At 41.8% G+C, this 14155-nt stretch overlaps 1 protein-coding gene across 2 annotated transcripts in view; it reads left to right on the forward strand.

The window, feature by feature from the left end:
* The first annotated feature begins 1767 nt into the window (after positions 1-1767).
* Positions 1768-14155, forward strand: part of AKAP6 (A-kinase anchoring protein 6) — a 232942-nt gene continuing 220554 nt past the window's right edge. The window contains exons 1-2 of one of the 2 annotated variants that reach the window (XM_044436216.1): positions 1768-1816; positions 5376-5733. In XM_044436216.1, the coding sequence (XP_044292151.1) occupies positions 1794-1816; positions 5376-5733 (381 nt within the window). In that variant the 5' untranslated portion in view covers positions 1768-1793. Of the gene's footprint in view, positions 1817-5375; positions 5734-14155 lie in introns of those variants that run through there. The other variant, XM_044436215.1, reaches the window with a different exon arrangement.

Here is a 14155-nt window from a genome sequence, read left to right on the forward strand (position 1 = left end):
CATGTTTATAACCATCTGAGCCCCATTGTCATTTCTTTGCTAGGCACTTCCAGGAAAAGTGGACTTAGATTTCAGAGTTAAAGCAACCTGGTCCAATTTTACTGGATGAGTTTCAGTTGAAAGAGCTCGCGGATGTTGACAAGGAGCTTGGACAGGTTTGTACAACCACCTTTGTACTGGATCCTTGCACCTCCTGTCTTATAAAATGCAGCAAAGAAGGTACAACCAGCTGGACCAGGGAGGTAATTAATGCCTCCTTGAGTTGGGGAGTGGCAATTCTGCCTGGCTCCACCCACCTCGCCTCCACTTGGGTCAGGGAAAGCTCACCAGACCACCTTCTATTTCTTTCCACAACCACCTGTGCCTCAGCACAATCCGGAGCCCTGCGGACTCACATTTAATGTCTAGCTGTACAGAAAATTAGGAGAAAAATTCACAGATGAAGCTGCTATTTGCAGTGTTGCACCAGTGAAAAGGATTTATGTTTGTGAGAGTGCGATACACAAGAGAAAGCATCACGGAGCCATTTGCCCAACTATTTCGGGCATGCTATTTGTGGGTGGCGTGCCTCAGTCTCCAGTTGTGTGGATGCCCTCTCTTCAAGCAGCTCTACGAAAGCTGGTGCAGCAGCCGAGCTGTGTGTGGGGATTGGGTATCTCCATAGCAGCATGGAACAGCTGCCTCAGGCGTTAGGCTCCAATCCTGTATTTATCTGCTGATTTCTATGACTCATGAAGTGGACCAGTGCTGCACATATAAATCTATGATGGATTCTGAAAGCTGAAGCATTAGGATGTAAGGTATAAAGTGCATCTATTAAAATTGTGCAGTAGGTTTGTTTTCTGTTTTTCTAAGTTGGGTTTTTGAGATGCCATGTTTTTATACTATGTATACTTCCCATCAAAGGTAGTCTTAGCAAGTTCTTGCAACTGATGTATATAAATACCAACAGGCTGCTTCACTATCAGCCTTTAAGGGAATATTGAAAACCTGTTTGTTTGCTGATGCCTCTTCATAATTTTAAGGGTTTTACTTGAACTGATACTGGTCACAATGCTGGTTTAATGTTGCTGCCGGCTGCTGTTTGATTTTCTTGTGCTGGTGCATTGTGATTAAACTTTAAAAAAATATATTATCCTAAGGGGTTAAGTTTATCTATTTTGCAAGCTTCCTTGTGGGAAAAATTTCTAAAAGGTGGAATAAGAATTATCAAACCAACAATCACAACAGCTCAATTTACAGAGCTGCTTTTTATGACTTGGACAAAAGGTGAACCAGTGTGATTTAGCCTTCTTTCTGCAAAGCGGTATGGATACTTAAATCCATTTAGCTGCAGGAAATAACAGCATTAGGAAGATACCAGAAATGACTGAATTATCCCGTTGAGTGCTTGTTTAGTTTATTAGGGCACGCAGCAGCTGGAACGCTTTGTTGCTTTGGTCAAACACACTCTGCCTTGCTCCGCCTCAGGATTTAGGAGCTCCATTTGCAAGCCAGTCTTATTCTTTCTTTAAAGGCTTTGATAATGTGTTCATGCTTTCTCTGCTTGGAATGGAGCAATATTGCGCTCAGCAAGACACTGGCTGCTTTTCATTCCAAGAAGTGTCCATGAATCAGGCTCATATTTGCCCTCGCTTACCAGGATGATTTTATAGGTTGGTGCAGAGATGACAGGATGCTCTGCCTTATTCTGCCAAGCAGAACGTGAGTGGACGGAGAGAAGGACAAGGAGGAGGGGCCTGGCTTCCCTAAGATTAGTATGAAGCGTGACAATACGGGGAGGACACCCTCTGATGATGCCAGTTCCCTCAGGAATGTGTGTGAGAGCCTCATTTTCCTTTTGTACTTTAAGTAGCTGGACTAGGGCAGCTTTTGGTGCTGTTTTGGCACCCACATAAGAATTGGGTGTAATTATTCAGTCATTTCTACATGCAACAACATAGTCTTTCAAGCAAGCATGTGCTTCATAGAAACAGCTAGAGAGGTCTGAGTTAGAAAGCCCTGCTCTGTTTTAATTGTGCATGTAGGAAATTTGACAAGATAGAAATACGCTGTTCCGATCTTCTTGATTTGTGTATGTGTGTGGAGGGAGGGGAGGCGTGGAGGCCGTATACTTGGCAGTGATTTACTGTGGTTTTCTTTGGATATAAGTAGAAAGGATTTGTCTTTATTTTAATAGTTGCCAATATAACACAGTGGCAGTGTTGGTTGCAAGGGGAAAGCACTGTGCAGACTCGACAGTGTGAGAAGAGAAAGCAGGTCACTAATTACCAAGGCTGATGAGAAGCAAAAGACTCCCTCCCTGCTTCACAATTACATCTGCCACCTCCTGCACTGAACCTGGGAGGGTTTGTTGAACTTATTGGTACAGAAACATGCTCTGAAAATGCGTGTTAGTACCAGCTTGTTGGTGCTACTACTTGTCTTGCACATTAGCAATGAGAGAGCCTTGGAGGGTTTGCAAGGAGTTGATTTTAAGTAGAACAGCTACTGGGCACTTGTGTGTACTGCTTCCTTGGTATTTGCTAGATATTGATCAGTGGGGAATAATTAGTTTGCCTGGGAGCTATGCTCAAGTTGGCAGGAGCAAATTTCATGGGCCTCATCAAGATCTACTGCTTTTAGAATGCAAAACTGCTATGAATATGCTGAAGAGAATGACTTACTGTTACTCTTCATCAAAATCGTACTGGGTGAAAATAACAATTGCAAAAAAACCCGATTTTTTTGGTTTCAAATCCAGTCCCCTGCAAAAGTACCAGATGTAAGTCTTGCTGATTTCAGGGGGACCTACTCTTAATCACATGGTTTACGATTGCAATTGTAGAGTACAAAATATTTATATATATTGAATTGTATTGCTGTATGAATATTATATTAGGGGTTTCCCAAGTACCAGTTTTAAATGCAATAAAGATGTCCTTATATGAACAGAAGGTTCACCTTCTGTTATGATGAACTCATATTTTTCTAGTATGGGCCATTATATTTTATACTATATGGAGCAAAGACTGCTGGAACATGGCTGTGTAAATGCTGAATACTGTATAGTAGAACTTGTCACATGAAGGGCGACAAGCGCGCGCACACACACACACACACACACACACACTCATTCTGGAAGCTTGCATGGGATTCCTCTTCTAGCCTGTGTGTGTGCACATGCCAGCCTTCTGAGTAAAGCAAGACTGCTCCCCTTCCTAGCAAAGCCTCAACAAACTGTTCCTTCTTGGCTATATTTTCTTTAGTTCTTGATAGCTGTGCTCTTCCCTCTCCAGGGCGGAAGCATAGATTTATTTCCCCTTTTTAAGGACAAAGCAGTAGCACTGATCATCACCCCAAGGCTTTTCCATCCTCACTCCTGATCACTTATCTGTGACCAGGATATTGCGTGTTGCCTTTGAATGGGGACATGGAAGACTTCATTTATAACCTTTTCTTTTAACTGGTATGGCCATTCATTTGTTATTGGGATCAATTAAAACACATCTCCCATGTAGTAGATCTAGAGATACATTTATGGGAATTACACACACACACACACACACACACACACACACATCTATCAGTTCCTCATATACTTCAAGATGGCTTACAAAAATAACAAAGAAACTTGGGTAAACATGTGCTTTGTTTCAATATTTATCAAATTAACTTTATGAGGATTTGGCAACCCCAAATTTGGTTTAGTGATGCAAATGTGAATTTGCATGCGATTAAAATATATGCTATGCAGGTATGACAACAGCCTTACTCCATGCCACACAAATGCTGGCTCAATTTCTGACCATGTTGAGTGGTAAGTTCTGAAAGGGGATTCTGAGTGCATTTGACCGCAGAATTCTCCATGCCATTGGGAACTCAGATAATTCAGAGCTGTTGATTCTAGGCATATGCAGATGATTATATTCAGGACCCCTCATCAAAACTTCCTGTTGAATGCTGGAAGGTGGGCACTGGGCAAGCACACACATGAGCATTGGCAGGAATGCCGTGTGTGCAGACCTGCCACTACAGCTTCTGACAGTAATGCCTGAATAGGAGTATAAGTTGGTACAGATGTCGCAGCCCCTTCTTTATATTTTTCTGGACTACTTGTCCTTCTTTATTTTTTCATCATCTGATTTATCAAATGGCTCTATTTTCATATGGATTTTGCTGTTGTGCTAAGGTTGATTGCATTTGGAGAGTGGTACATTCTCATGCTTAAAACACTTTTAAAGTATTACAAATGAGCACACAACATAGAGCTACAAGAATCAGCAATTAGCTATTTCTCCAACATCTAATGGCCTTTGGCTTTAAATGGTTGTCTGTAGTAGGAATACAAGACAAAAGCAAAACAAAAGAAAACACCTTAGAGTGAATGTACTTAGGAGTTTTGCCAATTTAGAAAGTGGAGAATAGCAGTATATCCCAGGATGTTATTAACTATTTTTAATAGTGATAATACCTAAACTGATAAAAACAGTAAATGAATCAAAGCACTCTGTTCAAAGTAAATGGCAGTCATAACATTTGCTTGTTAACTTGAAGCCATCACTGCAGATGTTGTATTGACCAAAATATAGGAGGTTGTACTGTACCAGATCAGTCTACACTCAGACCTGAAGAGATTCTCTGGGATTTTGGGTCCTCCCCAACACTGTGCCCAAGTGAGAGTGGTCAAAAAGGCTGGGATGTTGGCATGCCAAGTGTATACGTCAGGTTGGCCATTGAATGAAGCTGGTCTTTGAGCCGATCCAGTAGGGCTCTTCATGTGTTCTCAGCCACTGAGCAACAGTCTGATTCTTTGGAATGGGACAATAAGCTACAATTATACCATTATTTCTGTTTTGGTGTTTTGAATTCCCTAGCTTTTATGTTACCAAACACCTCCCTGCAAACATTTTTGGAATCCAACCCGTGCTCAGGTTTCAATGAAATCTCGGCTTTCATTCACTCAAACCTTCCTCTGCAAATTTCTAGCTCTTATGACTGTGAAGATAATCAAAATGTGTCTGCAATGGCTGGCATGATTGCATGGCTGGTGAGCGGAATGCTGGCAAGATTTTTCATGGTCAGAAGCATGGCTTTATTGCCTTCAAAATTCCTTGCCTTTCATCCAGGCCAGCAGAAGTAAAATAAATTATGCAAATCTACTTAGTCCAGATTACAGTTTACTTAGAATTGAATTTATGAAGGGTTTTGATCTCATTGTTAGTAGAGAAGGTATATGACCTACCTCAAGGGAGAATTCTGGTTTGCATAAGCAGCTAATGCAATGGGATAAATAATTAGTGAGCCAGTTTGGTGTGGCTTTGGTGTGGGCAGGGATGCTTTAACCTAAGATTTTGCTTTTAAACTATTCCTTTTCTCCTCTTTCACATGTGCAGCATATTTGGAAAGAATTATGGTCTAGAACCCCCGATGTTAGCCATGGAAATCGCACTTTCCCCCATCAGGCCTCAGGAAATGGATCCTGCAGCTGCTGATGCCTCTCCCATGATCATCAACATGACCCCCACCACTGAGCAAGATGACAGTGAAGATGCTCTGAAAGAGCTTGATCCTGGGCAGCAGTATGAGAAGCCTCCTCCACTCCACACAGGAGCAGACTGGAAGATCGTTCTCCACTTGCCTGAGATCGAAACATGGCTTCGGATGACATCCGAACGGGTCAGGGACCTGACTTACTCCGTGCAGCAAGATTCAGACAGCAAACATGTGGATGTGCATTTGGTGCAGCTAAAAGTAAGCTACAATATTGCTTTCTCATTTTTCTCTATCGACTTTGAGATGTTCTAAAGATTATTCATCTGCAGGTTGTGATGATGACATATACAGAACGTATTTATACATGTGTTTTTCTGGAGACTAGAAAGTGTGCACTTGCACGTTTATGAAGAACCATTGAAACTATACTTTTTAAATTCACAGTTTTTGGGCCCAATCATCTGTTGGGTGTGCCGTGGGTTGTACTATGACATACAAACCTACACATTTTAATGGCAACAATCTCTCCAATATGTGGGCAGACAGTACAAGTTATTAACTTTCTCTGTCAGGAAGATAGAACCAGGTGTGCGTGCGTGCGTGCGTGCGTGTGTGTGTGTGTGTGCATGTATGCACACGCACATGCAAATTGACCTGCAGTTTCCCACAGTGCCCGGTTCCCATTCCCTCTCCCCTAATCACTTATATTCTAGTACTTTCCTGACTTTTCTGTATTTACTCATTTTAAAAGATTGAAATGCTGGTATTTTATTTAGGAACTGAAGTACAGAAAAGCTATGTTGGGTCAGACAAATGGTCCATCCAGTCCAGCATTCCATTCATAGAGTGGCAAACCTGGACCAGCCATTTTGTCTTTGTCATGGATCCTGCACAACACTCGGATTCATTCCGGAGCATCCGGATCAACATCCGGAAAAAATTCTCAGAAATGCCCAGGATTGATTCCAAAATCTGTGTCTTTTCCCATATACTGGCACACAGATATTATTTTTAATCGCATATACACATGTTAGAACAGATCCACCATGGAAGGCATGCATTAGAATGTTCACCTATTAGCTTAATGCTGGGATACCCTTTGGATACACAAATATTTCTTCATGTGCAGTTTTCCATGAATTTTTCTCCCAATGGCAGGTTTTGCTTTACATCAAAGGCAGCTCAGAAAATTTCTCCATGTTCTTGGCATTGGTTCTTAGCTCCAACATGGCTCCCTTTGAGAAACAAATGTCTCCAGAAGCCTTACTGGATGAGCCTTACTGGATTTTTGGATCTTAATCTAATAATGTGGAACTATTCGGATAAAATCAGAGTTTGCATGAAAACATATATTGATTAAAGCAGAACTACCACTTCAGTTAACATCAAATGCTAAACAATTTCCCTCAAACTCCTGAAGTTTTCCCTGTAAAAAGGAATTATAACTGTAAGTTTGTCTTTGAGATGCTATTACAAGTTATCCATGGCATTTTAGAATTTGTGCAGTTGAGAAAAGCCTCTGTGATGAATTTGCTGACTATGTAGACCAGCTCCTTGATCCAAAGATAATTAATCTGTTGGCATATTCTTAAGTAGAAAGGATAATATCCAGATCATCCTCCTTACTAATGGACTGGTTGCTGTCAATGAAGTAGCAAGGAGATTCTTCCTTTGCACTGCAGCTCTCTCACACCCTCAGAATCCATATTCTCCGGGGCAGATTTTCAGGAACACAGGGGAGGAAAGGCTAGAACATCCACGTGTTGGTTCTTCCCAACCTAATCATAGTAGTCATTATCCATTTCTTTTAATAGGTTGTGTTCAAAGCAGATTACAGAATGAAACAAAAGCCACAACTACAATAGCTCAAATACAGTTCATTTTAACATACCAAAAAATTAAATGGTTTGGCATTGATCTGGCTTTGTCATCAATACCTTCAGCTTTCAGTCTGCCACCCTCCTGGCCCATCTGTCTTCCCAGCTCCACGGCTGCCATTTGTTCCATTTCCTCTCGCTACAAACAATCATTTCTGATGTCTGGTCTACCTGTATAGCACAATGAGTTTACAATGGCAACCCTTTTCAGCTCTTAGGACTCTTTTTTTCACACACAACAAACACATGGACAGCATCAGGTTCCAGCCCCAAATCCATGCATTGAAACACAAGTTTCTAATGTGCATCAGCATCTAAGCTTATGCATGGCTCTGCATAATTAGGAATACTACAAAGAAAAGCTGTGTTCCCAATTGCATGGAGCCCTTTCATCATGAATGTACAGATAGTAGGGATGTACTTTAACTCTTAGACAACAAGGGTGACGCCATCTTCACCCATGGAGAAGAGCCCTACAGAGCAAGAAGAGATAAGGGGGTGGATTGGTGGTACCCTCCAGGGGGTGATCACAATTTGAATGGTCCTGTTTAAATGTGTGTGTGTGTGTGTGTGTGTGTGCGCGCGTATGCGCAAGTGGGGAGTGAGCAGAGAAGGCGGGGCTAGAACTGATTTACTTCTGGTACTACATTTTACTGCAAGGAGATTAAAACTGACCCTAGCCTTTCATGGGTCTTGTCAAGTCCTGTCTTGACTTGAGCTCTGATCCTTCATGGATGGCAGTTCTGCTCATAGATATGGAGCCCAGCACCTCTATCATACTGTAAGATGGACAGGGAAATAATGGTAACTGTGGTGATGAATAATAATAATAATAATGATAATACACCTTTCACAAAATAAAATGCAAGGTGACCTAAGACCATCTAAGTTTTCAGAGTGTTTATCAAGAAAAATAGCACCCTGCTATATTGTGGCAAGGTCTCCTCAATTTTTTTGTGGCTGATATTTGGTCATTAAAAGTATGTACAGTAGCATAGCACAACAGAGAAATAAGTACAACCATAACGAAACTCACAATTCTGGAATGAAAAAGCAATACACTTTGTAACAGGAATAGATAATGGATGCAGTAATGAATGATAATTATAGAAATGGTTTTCCTGGCCTCAGCACAACACTGCTCAATGAATAAATGTTTCATGTGGAAAACAACCGGTGGGCAGATGGCTTGCATTACAGTGATGGGAAGGTCCATGGTGTTGCCCTGTGATCTGAAATACTCCCATCCCCACTGCAAGCTTGGAATGGGGTGGAAACTATGCTACCCCTGGTACTGTAGAGTTTATGACCATTTTTAAAAAAATAGCTGCAAAAGACCAAAAACAAATTTTAAAAAATAGTCCAACACTTTCTGCTCTGCTAAGCTGTGCAGGGTATAGGAAATGCTCGTATATCCATCACTGATTCTCTGTCTCTCACTTCCCTTGGATTTCTCTGCCCATAGAATCAGTATCCTCAACCCTGTGGCCAGCCAAATGTGCTGGATTCCAATTAGGTATGCTACCTGGGGGTGAATAGAATCATGGAATAATAGAGTTGGAAGGGGCCATGAAGGCAATCTGGTCCAACCCCCTGCTGTTGCAGGACACCAATTACATCCCATTCAGATGGCTGTCCAGTTTCTTTTTGAATATCTCTAGTGTGGGAGAGCCCATGACCTCTTTAGACATCTGATTCTACTGTCATATTGCTCCTACAGTGAACCTTTTCCTGGTATCTAGCCTGAATCTGGGTTGTTGCAACTTGAGTTGATTATTCGGTGTCCTGCACTCTGGTATAAGTGAGAAGGGATCATGACCTTCCTCTTTGTAACATCCTTTGAGGTACTAATAAAGTGATGTCATGTCCCCAACTAAGTCTTCTCTTCCTGAGGTGAACATGCCTGGTTCTCTCAGTCTCTCCTCATAGGGCAATTTTTCCAAACCCTGGATCATTTTTGATGTCCTCTGGACCCTTTCTCATTTTTCTGTAACTTTCTTAAGATGGAGTTGTAACCTAAAATATTTGGAAGCCACAGGTTGGGGAAGCTGCCACAGAATGTTTCATCTCTCAATTTTTAAAGAATACACACTGTTTTATTTGTAGATCCACCCTGCTTATTCTTTCAAGGTGAAATTTTAAAAAATTGAAGTTGTGCCTCACAGCTATATTCAGATAATTTGGAGAGGTAGACACTGGGAAGGGGAAACAGGAAGATTAAAAGAGCAATAATCAAAAAGCAGAGCAAGTATAACCAGAAGACCAGCTAAGTTTCTTTTTAAGGAGGAACACAGAGAGGTTTCTTACTTTTCACTTAAAGCAGTTATTTTTAAAAAATGTATATGTACTTGAAGCCCACTGGAGATAATGGCTTGTTTTCATTTCAGTTTAAGAGTATAAACTAAGGTAAGCACTTGAGCAAGGATGTAGGTTGTAAGTTTACTTAAGAATATACATTTCTTATATATTAATTAGTGGGCACAAGTGGCCAGATGATGCACAGAGATACAGTCAGTGTGTGGAAGTCTGAAATAGGTACCATGGGCATGATGCTACATGCCTGCCTTAAGTTCATTGCAGATACTTATTTATTTTACTTATTTATTTAAAAAAATTGTAGGCCGTCCATTACTGTCATCTCTGAACGGCTTACAACATTATTTCAGTCTTCAATAAGATAAGTTAACTATTCCACACTGAGCTTTATTTAAAATAAATTAAATAAGTCATTACACAATTAAAATTACTATGTATTAAAATATTGGCCAAATAAAAAGGTCTTGACCTGGTGCCAAAAAACATATAATGATGGCACCAGGCAGACCTCTCTGGGGAGTGCATTCCATAGTTGGGGCGCCACCATAGAGAAGGCCCTCCTCCGAGTACTCTGTCTCCTGACCTCTTTCAAAGAGGGTTCTTGGAGGAGGGCCTCTGCTGCTGATCTTAGGGGGCGGGAGGGCATGTAGGGAAAAAGGTGTTCCTCTAGGTATCCTGGTCCCAAGCCTTTTAGGGCTTTATAGGTAATAACCAGCACCTTAAACTGAGCCCGGACTTCGATGGGAAGCCAATGGAGCTGATAGAGGACTGGGGTTATATGAGCATAATGCCCAATCTCCAACAGCATCCTGGCAGCTCTGTTTTGCACCATCTGAAGTATCCGGACTGTCTTCAAGGGCAGCCCCACGTAGAGCGCGTTACAGTAATCCAAACAGGAAGTAACCAATGTATGTGTCACTGTTGTTAGGCAGTTCTCCTCCAGATAAGGATGCGACTGATAGATTAGCCGAAGCTGAAGGAAAGCGCTCCTCGCCACCGCCATCACCTGGGCTTTCAAGGAAAGGTCCGGGTCAAGGAGCACTCCTAAGCTGCGGACCCTGTCCTTTAGAGGGAGTGCAGCCCCGTCCAGGGCAGGGCCCAAGTCACTTACGCAGAAGCTCGAATCACCAACCAACAGGGCCTCCGTCTTAATCTGGGTTGAGCTTCAGTTTATTGGCCCCCATCCAGCCTATTACCTTGGCCAGGCACCGGTTCAGGACAGCCACTGCCTCACCTGGACATACTTGAAAGAACAAGGGAAAGGGTCTTCTTAGATCCCTTGTTTAGGAAACAGAGACCCTGAATACCGGCAGCCCTCCTCAGACAGAGGAAAGCTGAATAGCATGTACAATCATGTTCAGTGAAAGGGGGCATCATGTAACACGACACACATAATCGATGATTTTTAAAAGCTTGTCAGTTTAAGGACAGAGTTAAGAGTCGGGATGCATACTTTATTTCCGTGGCCAGGAAGCAAGCCAAGTTCAATTCCATGAACTCTTGGAAACTCTAATGGTCCCCTTCTTTGTGCAAAGTACAAAAAGTCACAGGGGTGGAATTAGACCTGTCTTTGCACAGCATTCACACAGGCAGCATGTGCACAAGCCAGGCTTACAGACTTCTGTGGACCTGCTGGATGCCCACATGAACATTTGGTGCAAGGCAGACTCAGGACAGAGAGAAAGCAGGCTGGAGCTCAGGGAGCTGAGCCAAGGAAATCGACCAATTCTCACCCCCGAACTGGATTTCTCACACATCACTAGTGAAGACTATCTTCTCTTGAGGAGCAAGATCCACAAAGCTGGAAAATTGGAAACTAAGGGCAGTATCCAGTCGTGACTGGCCACATATAGCCAGTTCCAATGATTCTGTTGTATAACAGGCCTTACCAGTAGAGTTGGACGGAGCTCCAACTGCTTCCTTCCAGAAGTGAATGTTTCTACTCATTTCGTGGCTTGCCTGCAGAAGTATTTAATTGCTTTTACTCAAGTAGTGGGGGCTGCTTGTACAAAGGAGGTGGCAGGACTGGCCAAGTGCCAAACAAAAGTTGGCCCCTTTTGCAGGTGGGCTGAATTGGTATTACCCAAAGCTGTTGCCTTAACTGACTTGTTGTGTAATCAGTAATGAAGTTGTGCAATGGCACAAATTACAACTTGCATGCAATATCAGGACAACATGAGGCATCTTTGCTGGTCCTAAGCATTCCACCATCTGGATTAGGGTCAGGATATTTGAAGGATATGTTATAGGAATGGGCCGTAACAACATCCGCACTGATCACAGGGCATATTCCTTAAGGCATCAGTCTTTGTGCAACTTTAGCTAATATGAGATAACCAGCTCTGATCTTCAGCTAGCAGGTTTTTATTTAAAAAAATGATTGAATTAACAGGCAGGGCTATGTTAAGTAAAATTTCTCCCCAAAGTATATGAATCAACTTGGAAGCCAACCTAGATGATACACGGATAATAAACACTTAATTGCAAACCTTTTTAGGAATTAGCCTGAATGCCCTGGTCCCTTTTCTATTGCTTTTATAGATTCATTGTGTTTTAATTGATTTTAATGTGTTTCACTTTGTTAATATGTTTTATGTATTGTAGGCTGCCTAGGAAGGCCTTGGCAGTTATAGGCTGCCTATAAAGGCACATATACATACATAAATAATGGGGTTAGCATGTTTACTAATTAAAACAAAAGCATAATAATCGAATAATGTTTTTATTTGGAATAACCAAAACCAAGAATTGATGAAGCTAGCTTCCGAGATACTCAGATTTTTTGGTGCTGTATTACAACAGAAAGGGAGATTTTAGAACTGATTATTGGAACTCTCTCCTGCAGTTTATACTAAAAGGTGTGGATTCCAAATGGAGGTTGCAATTATATTCTGAGCATGGGAAGTAGCTTCAGGAACTTTTTCAGCACTGTCAGCATAATTTACTCCTAACCTGCATAGGATAGTTTATTGCCGCTGCAGTTATCCCATCTCCATATCCTGTGGCAGAAGACTTACTTTTGAATATGACTTACATCAGGGTGTTAGGTTTTAGTCCTCCTTACTAAAGTTACAGCCAACAGCAATAACCAGGATCTTCCCATAGTGTCTTTAAGAGACAGATGGGCTCCCCCACAAATACTAACTCTCCATTGAACAGAGTCTGTTCAATGCACCAGACACCAGAGATCCTTATGTGTATTAGCACTGATCCTGTCCTGATACAGCCACCCTGCAATATTCTGAAACATGTAGCATTTACCAGGTACAGGTGTCTAAACAAATAGATGCGTCCCTGCCTCTATGTTCAAGAAAGGCTTACTTCTGAATAAATCTATACATCTGTGCAAGGATCTATGTATCTGAAGGAGCCTCTCTCCTTATATGCCTGCTTGCCCCTAAGATCTTGGTTGGAGGTCCTTCTTCTGGAGCCCTCTTTGAAGGAGATTGGGGGGAGGGGCGTACCTGGAGAAGGTCCTTCTCTGTGATGGCACCCCAGTTATGGAACATGCTCCTTAGAGAGGTGTGCCTGGCACTGACACTTTATTTTTTTCGGTGCCAGGCCAACCCCTTTTTATTTTCCCAACATTTTAAGATGTAATCATTGTTTCAATTGGATTTTGTTTGAGGATGGGATGCTGTGCCTCTTACTGTACTACTGTCCTGAGACTTCTGTGAAAGGATGGGATAAAAAGCTTCAAATAAATAAGATTCCAACATTCTCTTTTTTCTTCTCTCCTTGTACCTGTTCACCAAAGATTTATCAATAAGTGAGAGTTATTTTGTCTGCTTTCGAAACAAGCCGGCTCTTATTCCAGTTGACCATTTCCTACTCTCCTTCTGCCTTTGTCAGAAGGCTGATAGCAACACTGGAATTCCTCTCAAAATACTGGAGTGCTGGCAGCATTCTAGCTTCAGAGTGAAACTGGACATGCTTGACATAACTTTGCCAGCAGTTGCTGCTATAGACTTTCATGAGAAAAAAATTAAGTTTTGAACTGCTGCTTACAAATTCACAACTCCCACAACTGCTCACAACTCTGAAGGATGCATCTTTTCAAACAATCTGTATCAGTAATTTTCACCAGCATTTGAAAAAAAAATGCCATGCCACTTGGGGTAAAAATCAAAAACCATGTCAAGTTCCAGTACCGTTCGGCTAGTGTGGGACTCCTGTATTAAATATTATGCAAACAGCTGGAAGCCAACAAGCATGCAAATTATTGTGACCTTTGGAGGGACTAATGAACTTGTGCAAAGAGAATGTTGCTAAAAACTTGGAGGTTAAAAATGCATTTTATTCAAAGTACAGTTCCTGTGTGCCAGAACCTAGAGGTTTACTTTAAATTCTCCCCATTCTCCTCTGCACACAGTGGAGTGGCTCAGTATGTATGCATGCATGCACACATGTATGTATTTTACGTGTGTCCTTGCATTGCTTTGGAAACTGCCTCAGAAGTACCACTGCAAAAGAGTTTTGGGTGTTTG

The sequence above is a fragment of the Varanus komodoensis genome, unplaced genomic scaffold, assembly GCF_004798865.1.
Source record: "Varanus komodoensis strain SLA01 unplaced genomic scaffold, ASM479886v1 scaffold3, whole genome shotgun sequence".
Lineage (NCBI taxonomy): Eukaryota > Metazoa > Chordata > Lepidosauria > Squamata > Varanidae > Varanus > Varanus komodoensis.